The 13,924-nt window shown below is 49.0% G+C and overlaps 1 protein-coding gene across 3 annotated transcripts in view; it reads left to right on the top strand.

Moving 5' to 3' along the window:
* LOC138567624 (syntaxin-binding protein 4-like) overlaps positions 1-13,924 on the top strand; it is an 839,836-nt gene that overhangs the window by 334,251 nt on the left and 491,661 nt on the right. For all 3 annotated transcript variants that reach the window (XM_069646045.1, XM_069646044.1, XM_069646046.1), the window contains one exon: positions 3,145-3,219. In XM_069646045.1, the coding sequence (XP_069502146.1) occupies positions 3,145-3,219 (75 nt within the window). The remainder of the gene's footprint in view (positions 1-3,144; positions 3,220-13,924) is intronic.

Consider the following 13,924-nt stretch of genomic DNA (forward strand, 5'->3'; position numbering starts at 1 on the left):
CTCCTAGGACCACCTCTACATGTATCAATCTACAATGTTGCAAGACCGTGGAGAGTCCATCGGCTCCTGCAACATATCATAACTTCACATGAAAGGTGACACACTTAAATGTATAGGTGGCTGCCTGCGGGAGTGTATGGTGAAAGGGTGTACAATTGAATGTATGGGTGACTGGGTGTGCATGTCGAGTGTATGGTGAAAGGGTGCACACTTAAATGTATGTGTGGCTGCCTGAGTGTGCCTGTATGGTGAAAGGGTGCACACTTAAATGTATAGGTGGCTGCCTGTGTGAGTGTATGGTGAAAGGGTGCACATTTAAATGTATAGGTGGCTGCCTGTGTGAGTGTATGGTAAAAGGGTGCACACTTAAATGCAGGGGTGACTGCCTGGGTGTGCCTGAATAACTTCACATGAAAGGTGACACACTTAAATGTATAGGTGGCTGCCTGCGGGAGTGTATGGTGAAAGGGTGTACAATTGAATGTATGGGTGACTGGGTGTGCATGTCGAGTGTATGGTGAAAGGGTGCACACTTAAATGTATGTGTGGCTGCCTGAGTGTGCCTGTATGGTGAAAGGGTGCACACTTAAATGTATAGGTGGCTGCCTGTGTGAGTGTATGGTGAAAGGGTGCACATTTAAATGTATAGGTGGCTGCCTGTGTGAGTGTATGGTAAAAGGGTGCACACTTAAATGCAGGGGTGACTGCCTGGGTGTGCCTGAATAATAAACGGGTGCACACTTAAATGTATAGGTGGCTGCCTTTGTGAGTGTATGGTGAAAGGGTGCACACTTAAATGTATGGGTGGCTGCCTAAGTGTGTGTGCCAGGATGGTGAAAGGGTGCACACTTAAATGTATGGGTGGCTGGCCGGGTGTACCTGTATGGTGAAAGGGTACACACTTAAATGTATGGGCGGCTATGTGTACATGTGTGTATATGGCGAATGGTGTGTGTGCTAAATCAATAGGTGGCTGTCTGTTTGAGTGTATGGTGAAAGGGCGCACACTTAAATGTAGAGGTGTCTGATTGCGTGAGTGTATGGTGAAAGGATGCACATTTAAATGTATAGCTGGCTGCCTGTGTGAGTGTATAGTGAAAGGGTGCACAATTAAATGTATGGATGACTGAGTGTGCGTGGCGAGTGTATGGTGAAAGGGTGCACTCTTAAATGTATGGGTGGCTGCCTGGGTGTGCCTGAATGATGAACGTGAGCACCCTTAAATGTATTGGTGGCTGCCTGTGTGAGTGTATGGTGAAAGGGTGCACACTTAAATGTATGGGTGGCTGCCTAAGTGTGTGTGCCAGGATGGTGAAAGGGTGCACACACGTATGGGTGGCTGCCTGGGTGTGCCTGTATGGTGAAAGGGTGCACACTTAAATGTATGGGTGGCTGCCTAGGTGTGCCTGTATGGTGAAAGGATACACACTTCAATGTATGGATGGCTTGGTGTACATATGTGTGTATGGTGAATGGTGTGTGTGCTTGTGTTCAGGAGCACAACGAAACCTACATTTCAGGGGCGTGGGGGGGCATTTCCCTGGCATGCAAGTACTAAACCCACATTAAGATTTACATTGCCTAAAGAATTATGCATTTGAATGCAGGTACTAATAGTGAAATGCTTTACATTAGTAATTGCTGTGCCTTTGTTAACAGCGAAACCCAGGTGCTGTTTAACATCTGTGTCCTGTTCTGTCCGGCAACGGCTCTGTAGGTCAGCCAGGTGGAGTCAACCTAGTCCATAAATTCAAGGGGGGGGGTGAGAGGCTTAAAGCCCGGTCAGCTCAATGGTGTTGCATCACTACTTGTGTTTAATCCCTTGGTTACTTATTGGTAATCTTCATTACTCATAGCCCTATTCTTCCTTGTACCCGTACTTGTGTATGAGGCACTTTGACTCATACACAAGTACTTGGATGAGGTAGAGGGCCATGGAGGTAATGCCTGGCTTAGTTACCTGTAATCTTCATTATTCCTAGTCCCACTCTTCCTCATCCCAGTACTTACCTAGGAGGCAAGGAGCCTGATACGCAAGCACCGGGACAGGAAAATGGATGTGAGGGTAATTCAAGGGCCAAGAAGCTGATTTTGGGGGTTGGGGCAGGGGGTTGGAGGTAGAGGTGATGTGTGGGGGGGCGAGAGGGGTGGGATGGGACGAGTATTGTGCGATATATATCATAATGGTCATCCATGTCGAGGCTAAGCAGGCATGACATGTGGTATTAGTGGCTAGAGAGGCATTTTGGTGCAGCCACTCTAGTCATTTCTTAGTTTGGCTTGACTTTTTATTAACTGCGCATTTCTGATAAAGCAGTCCTGCTGAGTGTAATTACCTGGCTGGACTGGCATTTGGGTGCTTCCAGTCTAGCCATTTCTTACTGCAGCATTGTATTTTTTTTAAGGAATCTGTGATAAAATAGCCATGATAAGTGTTATTACTTCGACTGGCATTTTGGTGCAACCAGTCTAGGTATGCCTAAATGTGGCCTGACATGGTTTACTGTAATATGTTATTACGTGTCTAGACTGGTCTACATTGTGCAGTCAGTTGGACATGTTTTCATTGTGGCATGGCATTTTTAATAGCAAAGCATCTTATTAATTAAAGCATGAATGTTACAGGGCACAGTTGGTGACTTGCATGTATTGGATTTTTGGATTGATGTTACCCTACAAAACAATTGCAAATGCTCTGGCCTTTTGGCCAATTTTTCTCAGAAAGTGTGCTGTATAATGTATTAAAACACATAGTTATATCTTTCTCCTAGTGCAGTGTGTGGTGTACCCCTGCAGCATATTTTGTGTATTTGTGCGTATTGCGCAAGCGTGGTAATCTAGGCCGGCCCAGAGTGTGGCGTAACCTGTGATTTGTTGCTGAGTTAGGGGGCCCCCTCACCATGGCTCGCAGGGGGCGCCCACATTTTGTGTTACGCCACTGCTTAGTCTCCGTCTCCTTACTATGTCTCATTATTGGTTTACTGAAATTCGGACGTCCACCCTTCCTGCGTTCGTCATAACAGATCATCGTGACTTCCCAATGATCAATAATTACAATATGCACAAATAAAAATGCAGTGCCTGCAAGTCAGTGCTCCAGTTTGATTGTGACGTCTCTCTGTCATTTTTGCTCCTTCTTCACAGGGCTGTGGATATCCTCCGGGCTGCCTCTGCCACCAGTCACATGCGCCTTCTTATTGCCCGAGATGATGATGCCAGGTGAGAGCATGTTTTATACCCTGGATGGGTGACCTGTCACTAAGGTGTATCCCCAATTCACTGTTTCAGATCCAGCTTCCCAGGGATCAGTTCCTTAGGAGTCCCTGGGATCCATACACTCTTTTAATGGATTGCCAGATGCAATACCATTGACGCAGGAAACTCATGCTCTAACCAAACATGGATGCATGAAGGAATGGCTTTTTATAAAGTCTCAGATTCTGAAGTAAGGTCTTGGTGGCAGATTCTTGGCTGTGTTACATGGCATTTGCAAAGTGCTGCATGTGAATTTGCATGGGCTTGTGGTGCTCACGGTTGCTATGAGACACTCGACTACATACTTGTGCAGCTTATGGTCTGCATGTGGTGTGTCCATCACCTCAGGGAGGAATCTGGTCATTTGAGCCTGTACCAACAAAGCCCAAGCACTGTGTCCTGTATGCAAGCTATGATTAGATAGTTGTTGTAATGTAGTCTTGTCATGTTATGTCACTGGCCTGGAGTGCCTGCTGTCAGTATGTTGATGGATGAATGCACCTCAGGAGAATGTTGGGTGGATCTGTAAGTGAATTTTCTGAGAGTGTCAGTTGGGGGCCTGAGCTGGGATGGTAGGATGGCCGGTGGGTTTATCCTCTATGTATGTAAGTCCAATACCCCTCCTTGTCCCTATCCTGTACTTCATGTCAATGTACATAGCACAAGATTAACAGCAGGTCTGTGTGTGAGTGCCAGCATGAATGACCACCTCCAGACTTTATAACAATAGTGTTTGTGTGCTTTCGTGCCAAGTTCTCTGCCTCCTGGTTGGGCTTCCTATGGTCGGACCTGGCCCTGCCCTATCTGTTGATGTCACCCATTTCCCCCTTTTGCATTTGTGTACTGTTGTACAAGTTTGTCTTAAAATGGTCACAGATATTTCCCCACTTTTTGTGAGAAGAACATCGCTTTCTCCGTGCGTCACCAGCAGCCAGTGCAGCGCACAGCTTCACATTGGGCCTCTCTTTAATTGCTTGGGACATCAGTTTCCCAAAACGCAGAGTTTCAGTAGCGAGGGGCCACTGCTAGGGACACCACACGAGCGCTAATTGGAACCTCACGTACACATTTTTTGCGATGATTTGACAGTGTAAGAAGTGCATTGTTGAGAAAGAATAACCGATTTTTCTCCACTTTGCAGAAAATACACATTACACCGGTGTCTCCCGGGCTTGTAGACAGATGCTAATGTAGCCCTGCTGCAGAGGCCTCCCTGGGGCCTTTTGTTTCTTTATGAGTCACAGCCCAGTTAGGAGATGGGGAATGTCAGGCAGCACCGGATCCTAGACATCAGAGGATGCTTGACATTACACGCACCCGTAAAAATAAATGTAAAAGTACAATAGGGAAACGATTGTGAAAATTCCACCGTCTCCAAGCAATAGATGAGGGCGATAAATTGAAATCGACACAGCAGAGCTCATTTCATTGGGGCATAACGTTAATGGAAGGTGTAAAATCCTTGCGGAAGACATTTACGCCGTCCATTAACGTCACGCCCCATTTTCATTCATTTGTATGGCGAAAAGGAGGGGCGGAACACAAGTTCATTTCCACCGCGTCCCTTCTTCACTGGCATATTTGTATAGGCATGCATTTTCATTCCGGCACAAATGCTGGGGATCCCTTTGCAGCCCGTCGGCTTTATGAGCCAGCAGCAAGCAGGTAGACTTTATTGGGATCCATTGTAAATTCTGTCTGTCATGTGAAGTCTGCAGGCAGCCTTTACAATTACAATTAAATGCTACCAGCCATGTGCTTAGTAGGCAGTGTTTAATTGTAACTGCAAACGCTGCCTGCCAATGCTGCCTTTTGCCATGCACATTCGCACTCCACCGTGCAAATGACCAAAATTTGATAGCGGGGAGCCACGTACATGCATGTCTACACGTAACGGCTCCCCGATGCCAAATTACGACCTGCAGTAAAATGAGCTCCAGTGTATTTGAAACTTTTTCCAAATAACACCCACCTTCCTGTACAATTTTCCAGTTCATACTGACAGTTTTATTGTTTTTAACCGGTGTCAAAGATGACCGCAAGAGCACACCAACTGTTGGAAAATGCTTTAGTGCTTATTTTAGAAGAATTGTGAAGGGGCTTGCCAAGGGCCACCCCTCTCTCTCTTGTGTATTATGGGCCATTCCCACTCTAGCCGAGTCTTCCCTCAACCCCATGTTGGTCTCTAGAAATCAGCAACCCCTACTGTCTAGGATTCAGCATGTCTGGTGGTGGCTTAAGTGCAAATGTCCTTTCTTACTGTCTCCTTCTGGGGACAATATATGTGGTGCCTAACCCAGGTCCCCAATGCCATGTATCTTAAATAAAGGCATCTTCAAGACAATCAGGCCCGCTTGGTCCTTCCTTTTCACACTCTTATACTCCTATCTCTTATGCTCTACCCTTCCTCTCCTTCTGTCTACTCTCCACCCCTTCTACCTCTCATGCATCTCCATCTCTCCCTCTCTCACTCTTCCCTTCTGTCTCTCTCATGTTCTGTCTCTACTCCTACTTTCCTCTGCCCTCTGCCACTACTCGCCCTTCTCCGCACTACTACTACACTCGCCTCTCCACACCACTAATACACTTTCCTCTCCTCACTACTACTACCACCCCCCTCTCTGCACTGTTATCATTCTCCACACTACTACTACTACGCTCTACTCACACCTTCTCCCACAGTCACTCTCCTTTCACTCCTTCAGTCACATTCTCATTAACTACTCTCCTTCTGTAAGCCCCACTCACACACCTTGCACGCACAATCAAATCCAAGTACCACTTTATCTAACCAACCAATTCCTCCACTTTCACACTCCTTCAGAAATCCTCCTCCACACTCCTCTACACTGTCATTCCTCTACTTGTCTTTTGGTCCTCCCTATATTGCACACTCCTTCAGAAATCTCCTCCACACTCCTCTACACTGTCATTCCTCTACTTGTCTCTTGGTCATCCCTATATTCCCTTAACCTCACCAGAATAGCCAACACCTTCCTGTTTCCTATGCCCCATTTTATCCACCTTTGCCTCTCCATCGGCTCTCCTCAACACCTGGTTCGACGGGCCAACCCCTCTCTTTCCTTACACCAGGGGTTATGTTACATACAGGTGAGCAAACACATAAAAAGGTTTGTTGTGGCCTAAATAGATGACAGGACGCTGTAGGGTTTCTAACAGTCTTTATTGACTGACAACAGGGAGAAAGGCTCTAAGGTGGCTTGGTGATTCTGGGCGCTTACTTACAGTTCATTGCGATCAAGTCCTGTGCTTTCCCAGTTGATTCACTGTGGAAAGGTTGTGCTCACCGGTGGCACGCTGTAGACGTCTAGGGCCCCCATGAAGCCTCCTGTGGCTGTGGTGTTACGCCCTAGAAGCTGTGGTGTGAGTTCTGTCACTCACTGCCTCATATCCTGTAATCAGGAGCAGCGCTCCTCTGTGACCGGTTCAGCTGGCCGAGCGCCAACTCTGAAGCGGGAACGTTTTCCTGCGGAGCGTGGGCTCGCGAGATCCCGTCTCGCGAGATCTCGCGAGAACACGCTCCCGCGATCATGTGATGTCCCCACACACCTCCTTTGCTGGGAAAAACGATGGGTGGTCACTCCATGATGAAGTCCGCATATTTCCTGGGTTTCCTTCTCTCTCTCTGGGGCCTTCCAGGATCGGGGTATGGAGCTGGATCGATGAAGTGTCTTTGGGAGGGTGCTGGTGATTCAGGTTCTCTTTGTCCAGCTCTTTGCTGTGATTCCCTGGGTGTTGTTGGGGGAATGGGGCTTGCGAAGTCGTTGTGATGGTGCGGCTCTATGGTATCTCTACTCGGGAGGTGATGGTTCTCGTATGACTCTTGGCAGACTTGATCTCCTCCAGTGTCTCCTTGCGAGTGTTCAGTGTCTTCTTTCCTGCGGTACATGGCTACCCTTTCTAGATTCCATCTCCTGCCAATGCTGGTGCAGATGTGGTTTGCCCCTCTCTCCATGACTTCTATGGGACTGCTGTATCTGGAACCAGTGGAGGTGTCCTTGTGGGGAAGTCGTATCTTCACCAGATCCCCTTTGTTGACTTGTGTGTGTCGAGCGGCTCGGCGCAAATCCCCCTGTGCTTTCATTGCTTCTTTGTTGCGCTGCATGCGGCACGTTATGTCATCCATGTCAACGTCTTCGTCGGCCCTCACTTGCTGGAGCCATGGTGGTACCAGTGAGGATGCTGCCCTTCTCCCCCTCAGCAGATGGAAAGGTGAAACACCTGTGAAGGCGTTGGGGGTGAGACGGTGGGCCGCTACGGCTTCTTTGACTGTCTTGTATGGGTCCAGGCCTGAGGCGTGAGCCAGTTGTAGCGCCCCCTTGATGAAGCGGTTTGCCCGCTCGACTAGGCCATTTGCCTGTGGGTGGTATAGACTTGCTTTTCGCTGTTTGATGTTGTTGAGCTTGAGAAATTTTTCCATTTCTCTGGAGACTACCTGGACTCCGTTGTCCGTGACGAGTTCTTCGGGCAGGCCCTCCCGCTGGAATATGGCGGTGAGTGTTTCAATGACTGTCCTGTGGTGATGTCTGGGGTGAAGTCAGCTTCCACCCATTTGGAAAAATAGTCTACCATGACTATCCCGTACCTGTGCTCTGGGGGCATGTTGTCCAGCGGCCCTATGAAATCCAGCCCCAGTTTTCGCCACACCCCTTTGGGGACTTCGGTGGGCAGCATGGGGACTTGCCTCATGGCTAGGTGCTTGTCGCTGTTTGAGCATTCATGGCACCTATCGACCATCTGCCGTACGTCCTGGTCCATGCCTGCCCACCAGTATGCGTCGCGTATCCTTCGTCTGGTCATGTTGCACCCTAAATGGCCCGAGTGTGCTCTGCACAGTATGACTTTGCGGATTCCGCTGGGTGGGATGACTTGATCACCTCTGAGAATGAGACCGTTCATGGCGGTGATTTCCTCGTTCACCTTCCAGTAGGGACGAAGGCCTTCGGGGATCGCTCTCTCGTTGGGCCATCCATTTCGAACCCAGGTGCTTACGTGCCTTAGGGCGTAGTCCTGCTCGAACTCTTCCTGCCAGTGGCGCTCGCTCATTTCCATGTACTCGACGTTCCTCAAGTCGCAGATGGAAGCAACGACACATTCGTCTTCCAGGAATGTGGTGCCGGGGGCGCTTTAGTTCAGGAGCCTGGACATGCAGTCCGCTTGTGCGTTTTTCCAGCCCGCAATGTGTTGTATCTCATATGTGTACTCTTGGAGCTTTGCGGCGATCCTGGCCAGTCTGGGGGTGGCCGTCTTGGTGCCGCCCGGGCTCAACATGTGAATTAGGGGTTTGTGATCGGTGATCAACTTGAATCTTGTCCCCCATACGTTTGATCTGAAATAGTCGACGGCCCAGGCGCATGCCAACATCTCTTTCTCTACCGTAGAGTAATTGTTCTCGGATGAGGATAGTGCCTTGGATGCAAACGCCACAATGTTCTCAGTGTCGCCCTTCTTCTGGGTCAAGGTGGCCCCTAGGCCGTATGCGCTGGCGTCAGTGGTGATGTAGGTGTCCCATTCAGGGTTGTATGGTTTAAGACATGGCGCATGTAGAATCCTTTTCTTGATTTCGCTGAAAGCCTCATCCTGTTCTGGGCCCCAAGAGTACGCTGCCCCCTTCTTCAGGAGCTCCCTCATGGGAGACGTGGTCTCAGAGAACCTGGGGACGAATTTGGCATAGTACTCGGCTAGGCCCAAGAATGAGCGTAGTTCCTCTTTGGACATTGGCGCCGGTGCTTCTGTAATGGCCTCCATGAGGTTCTTCTTGGGGCTTACCCCATCACTCGAGATGCAGTACCCAAGATATTCTACCTTGTTCACCCCGAAGACACTTTTCATGGCGTAGGTGAATGCCTTCCTCCTGAAGTCTGCTCAGAACTGACTTGAGTGCCTTGTCATGGGTCTCGTTGTCTTTGGCGTACACCAGGATGTCATCCTGGAAGAATGAGACATTGGTGAGGCCTTTAAGCAGGGAGTTCATCATCCTCTGGAATGAGGATGCTGCGGATGATAACCCGAAAGGCATGCGGGTGTATTGGAAGGTGCCAAAAGGAATGATGAACGCCGTCAGGGGGCGGGAGGATTTGTGTAGAGGAATCTGGTGATAGGCATCACGCATGTCCAGCTTCGAGAAAATGGCCGCCTCCTTCATCATGAGGACAATCTCATTGATGCTGGGGAGTGGGAAGCTATCCGTGATCACCTCCAAGTTCAGGCTTCTCAGGTCGATGCAGATCCTGAGGTCGTTGCTGGACTTTTTCTTTACTAATACTACCGAACTCAGCCACTCTGAGGATTCTACGGTTTCAATGGTTCCTTCTTCGACCATCTTCCTCAGGTGGGCATCCAAAGCTGGTCTTGCGGTGGCAGGTACTGCCCTTACTTTGTGCTTGACTGGGGTGGCGTTGGGTTTCAGCCGAATCTTGTGGACAAAGTTTTTGACTTTTCCCGGATTCTCGGAAAACAGGTTTGGAAAGATCTCCTTGTAGTTTTGCGCTGCTCCTGATGAGATCATGAGCACCTGTTCCGGAGTGCTGGGATCTAGTTTCATGCTGAGTTTGTGTTGGTCATCCCACCCCAGCACGGCTGGACCTTTGGGTGAAAAATACACTTTGGTGGTGGTAGACCTCCCTTTAAAATCGATCCGGGCCTTGATGTAGCCTAACAGGTCGACCGTTGCCCCTCCAAACACGGTCGGTTTTTGCCTGGTTGATCTAATCTCCACTTTTTCTTGTCCCATCATCTCCTTGTACGTGTTGATGGGCAGAATGGTGAGGTTGGATCCCGAATCAGCCATGACGCGCGTTTCCATTCCATCCACTTTAATGGTGCAGTGGGGCTTTTCTCTTCTGGCATGGGGGGCATTGACCATGACAACCATGGGTCTGTCCTGTAGTTCATCATCGTCAGTTCAGGTGCAGTCACCGTCAACACGGGAAACAGTTTTCTCCCGCCACATGCATGCCGGAGCCCCGTGGCCAATGCGTCCGCACTTGGAGCACTCCTTATTCCTGGCGGGGCAGTCGAGGTCGTTCGCCATGTGCTTGGAGCTGGCGCATCTGTAACATTTCGGTGCCTCCTTTTTCCTGGGACTTTTGTCTTTGGGGCCGTCGCGGGAATGCTTGTCTCTGCGACCTCTCCATTGTAGCGCCACCATCTCGGGCACAGGCAGGTGACTTCCCGCCTCCTTGCGTCTGCTGGAGGTTTCTTCCTCTGCCCTGGCAATCTGGATGGCTTTATCGAGGGTGACCTCCTTTTCTTGGATGCGTTTGTCCTGTACTTTCCTAGAGTTGGTGTGGACAACGAGCATGTCGCAGATAACCTGTTCTGCATTTTCTCCAAAGGCGCAAAGAGAAGCAAGTTCCCTCATCCTGGTGATGTAGTCATCCACGGGTTCGCTCCCTTCCTGTTTGCGAGTGTAGAATCTCAGCCTGTGCAGTACAATGTTCTCCTTATTGGTGAATCTCTTCATGATGCGACGAGTTGCTTCTTTGTAAACATCGTCGTCTTCGACGTCATGGTCGGCTGCAGGTATTTCTTTAAGGCCGGCAAAGATGCGCTGACCTTCAACCCCTAACGCATTTAATAGCATCGCCCTCTTCCTGATGGGGGCATATCGCGTGCCGCCCACTGCTTCCAAGTAGGTGGAAAAATGGGGTTCCCATTGCATCCAAGGAATTGCCGGTGTCCCTGGCAAGGGGAGAAACGCAGGGGTTGGTGTGGCGCCTTGCATGGTGGGTCCGTGGGACATCTGGTATCCTCGTCGCCAGTTATGTTGTGGCCTAAATAGATGACAGGACGCTGTAGGGTTTCTAACAGTCTTTATTGACTGACAACAGGGAGAAAGGCTCTAAGGTGGCCTGGTGATTCTGGGCGCTTACAGTTCATTGCGATCAAGTCCTGTGCTTTTCCAATTTGATTCACTGTGGAAAGGTTGTGCTCACCGGTGGGACGCTGTAGACTTCTAGGGCCCCCATGAAGCCTCCTGTGGCTGTGGTGTTACGCCCTAGAAGCTGTGGTGTGAGTTCTGTCACTCACTGCCTCTTATCCTGTAATCAGGAGCAGCGCTCCTCTGTGACCGCTTCAGCTGGCCGAGCGCCAACTCTGAAGCGGGAACGTTTTCCCACGGAGCGTGGGCACGCGAGATCCCGTCTCGTGAGATCTCGCGAGAACACGCTCCCGCGATCATGGGATGTCCCCACAGGCTTCTTAGGCCCTGCCCCCTTCTTGAGCACTTTCACATGGCTCTGGGCAATGCCATCCCGCTGTAACCAGTCAATGTCCCAGTTTGTGCGGGGTTTGTTGGGCATGTTTATGAGGCTGGCTAGGCAGTGGACCACTCTGCGGCCCTGTTGCAGGTAACAATATTGTCTTTGTGGATTTTGCTGCGTAAGTTCAGATTGCTCGAATGATGAGTGTTGTGCTGCGCATACTCGCTAACGCTGGAGTTCCATTGTTTTTGCTGGTCCATGTCACAGAGAATCTTTGCTCTGCTGGGCTGTGGATCGAGTTGCTCTGAGACACAGCAGCTCCCCGCTGTCTCGCTCCCGGGAAGGCTTGTCGCTCGTTCTTTTACTGCTAGGCATGCTGGATATTGAAGTCCTACAGGACAGTACATAAACTAGCCAGCATTGTGCAGTACAGGCATGAGGAAAGGAAATGTGGTACTCATTTCATGCAGGTATAAGGGGCAACTCTGGGGCTCTCCCAACTGCACACCCTGCCTCTGGGGCAGTACTGCCTCTGGAGAAACCCTGGCACTACCCCAACCCCCCCCCAGGTTGGGAGGGATCCCTAACACCTCTTGAGAGGGTCACTTCCCGACTCTGTTAAATCGGATATAAATGCATACATATTTGTAATGTTAAGTTTGAAACTAGTTTGCCTGGATGACTTAATAACCCTACCGCGGCGTCTCTCCCAGCGTCATCTCTATGAATGTTAATGGATCAGTACATCATGTGCCTGATTCATGGAAGTGTTTTATAAAGGTGCAATCCCATAGGAAATCGTTCCCCAAATCAGGCCCCATGTCTTCTACTCTTGCGTCTCTGGCATTTCCCACGTGCGTCTAGATGACACTTTCGTAGGGTTTTATTGGTAACTGAGGCAAAGTGCCATTATGATGCCCCCTCCAATCCTACAAAGGTGCAACACTATGTTTGTAGGGGCAACTGCCTCTTGCTATTGGTGCCGTAAGCAGCTCTTAGTGGTACCTTATTGCAGCACTGGCCATTGATGTAGTATCAGTTGAACAAATCAGTGACACAACTGACTATGTGATGGAACAGTGTCCGGACATACTCACTCAGTGTGGCACACTACGTGTCTGTGTTTACTCATTCAATCACACAAACACCTATGGGCAAATTCTCTAAAACGAATGCAAACAAAAAATGTGCCGACAATGCAGGTCACCTTATTCTCAAAGTTGACTTATACATTTCTAGGGGGCTGGCCTGCGCAGCAAGCAATGTGCTGGCCAGCCCCTTTGTTATATTATTGTAGGTAACACACCCCCGACAGTAATGTATGACAGGCTAACAAGAAAAGGGGGGGACAAGGTGAAGCCTTCTTTTTTGTTGGAGGGGAGCTTGACTCAAGAAGGCACTATTACATAGTAAGAAGGAGAACAGTCAACAGCTACCCCTTTTACAACCGTGCAATATTGGTATGCTAGAAGGAGGCAGATAGCTAGTTTATACAAATACTAGCGGATGCAGGTCACACATTGATTACGAGATGATTTTATGGTGATTCAGTTTAATCATAGATTCAGACACATATATAAAAAAACTGTAGGTTCGTACAGAAAGAAAGACAATAGTTGAACCTTTAAAAAACTCACATTTAAGCCCAGATTAGGCTTGCAGAAGAAATTGCAAACTGTTTTAAACATCACAGTTCAGTGAGTGAGGGTTAGTAGTACAAGTATATGGTGCAAAATTCAATACTACTTGTGGACTAGTAGTATATTATTCTTGTCGACACATGGTTATGTTTCTGGTTCGGGATGTAGTCAGCCTTCACTTGTGTTGAGCTGTTCGCAGGTGAAGGGTCCGAACTGTCATCAGGACGTAGTTCAAAGAAGGGGGTGAGCGCCTAAAGGGACAGATGACACGTGAGTGGGGGTGACCTAACAGACAAAAACAAATCTGTATATAGACTGCGTGCTAAAAGCCTACCTTGGTAGTGTCAGCGGCTGAACTTGAAAATATTTTGGTGCCTGCGCTGGTTTCTTGGCAGGGCGTCTGTAGCTACAGTCTACAAGAAGGGGTAACAGTAAGTTACCTGGGTAATATGGTGATTCATAAGAACTCAGAGTGGTATCAGAAAACAGAGGCATACCTTGCGGGGACGGTATGTCAGGATCAAGTATAGATGCCGGAGGGTTCACGGATTCACGGGTTAAATGCTGTGGTAACAGGGACCAGAATAGATTAGTAGTTGACTGTTCATGGTCACTGAAAGGGGTGAAATATATTGCAGGTAAGTATTTAATAGACTTACTACTAGTGGCAGAGAGCCAAGGAGCCAAAGTAAAACCTAGAGTGGTAAATACACGTAGGTTGTGGTTGGATTCACTAGTCTGGTTTATGGAAGCAGAGGGTGCATCTTAACGTGAGGTGCCTGGAGTGATTAAGGCAAGGAAATT

This window comes from Ambystoma mexicanum, chromosome 2p, assembly GCF_040938575.1.
Source record: "Ambystoma mexicanum isolate Mex_15411 chromosome 2p, UKY_AmexF1_1, whole genome shotgun sequence".
NCBI classification, from domain to species: Eukaryota; Metazoa; Chordata; class Amphibia; order Caudata; family Ambystomatidae; genus Ambystoma; species Ambystoma mexicanum.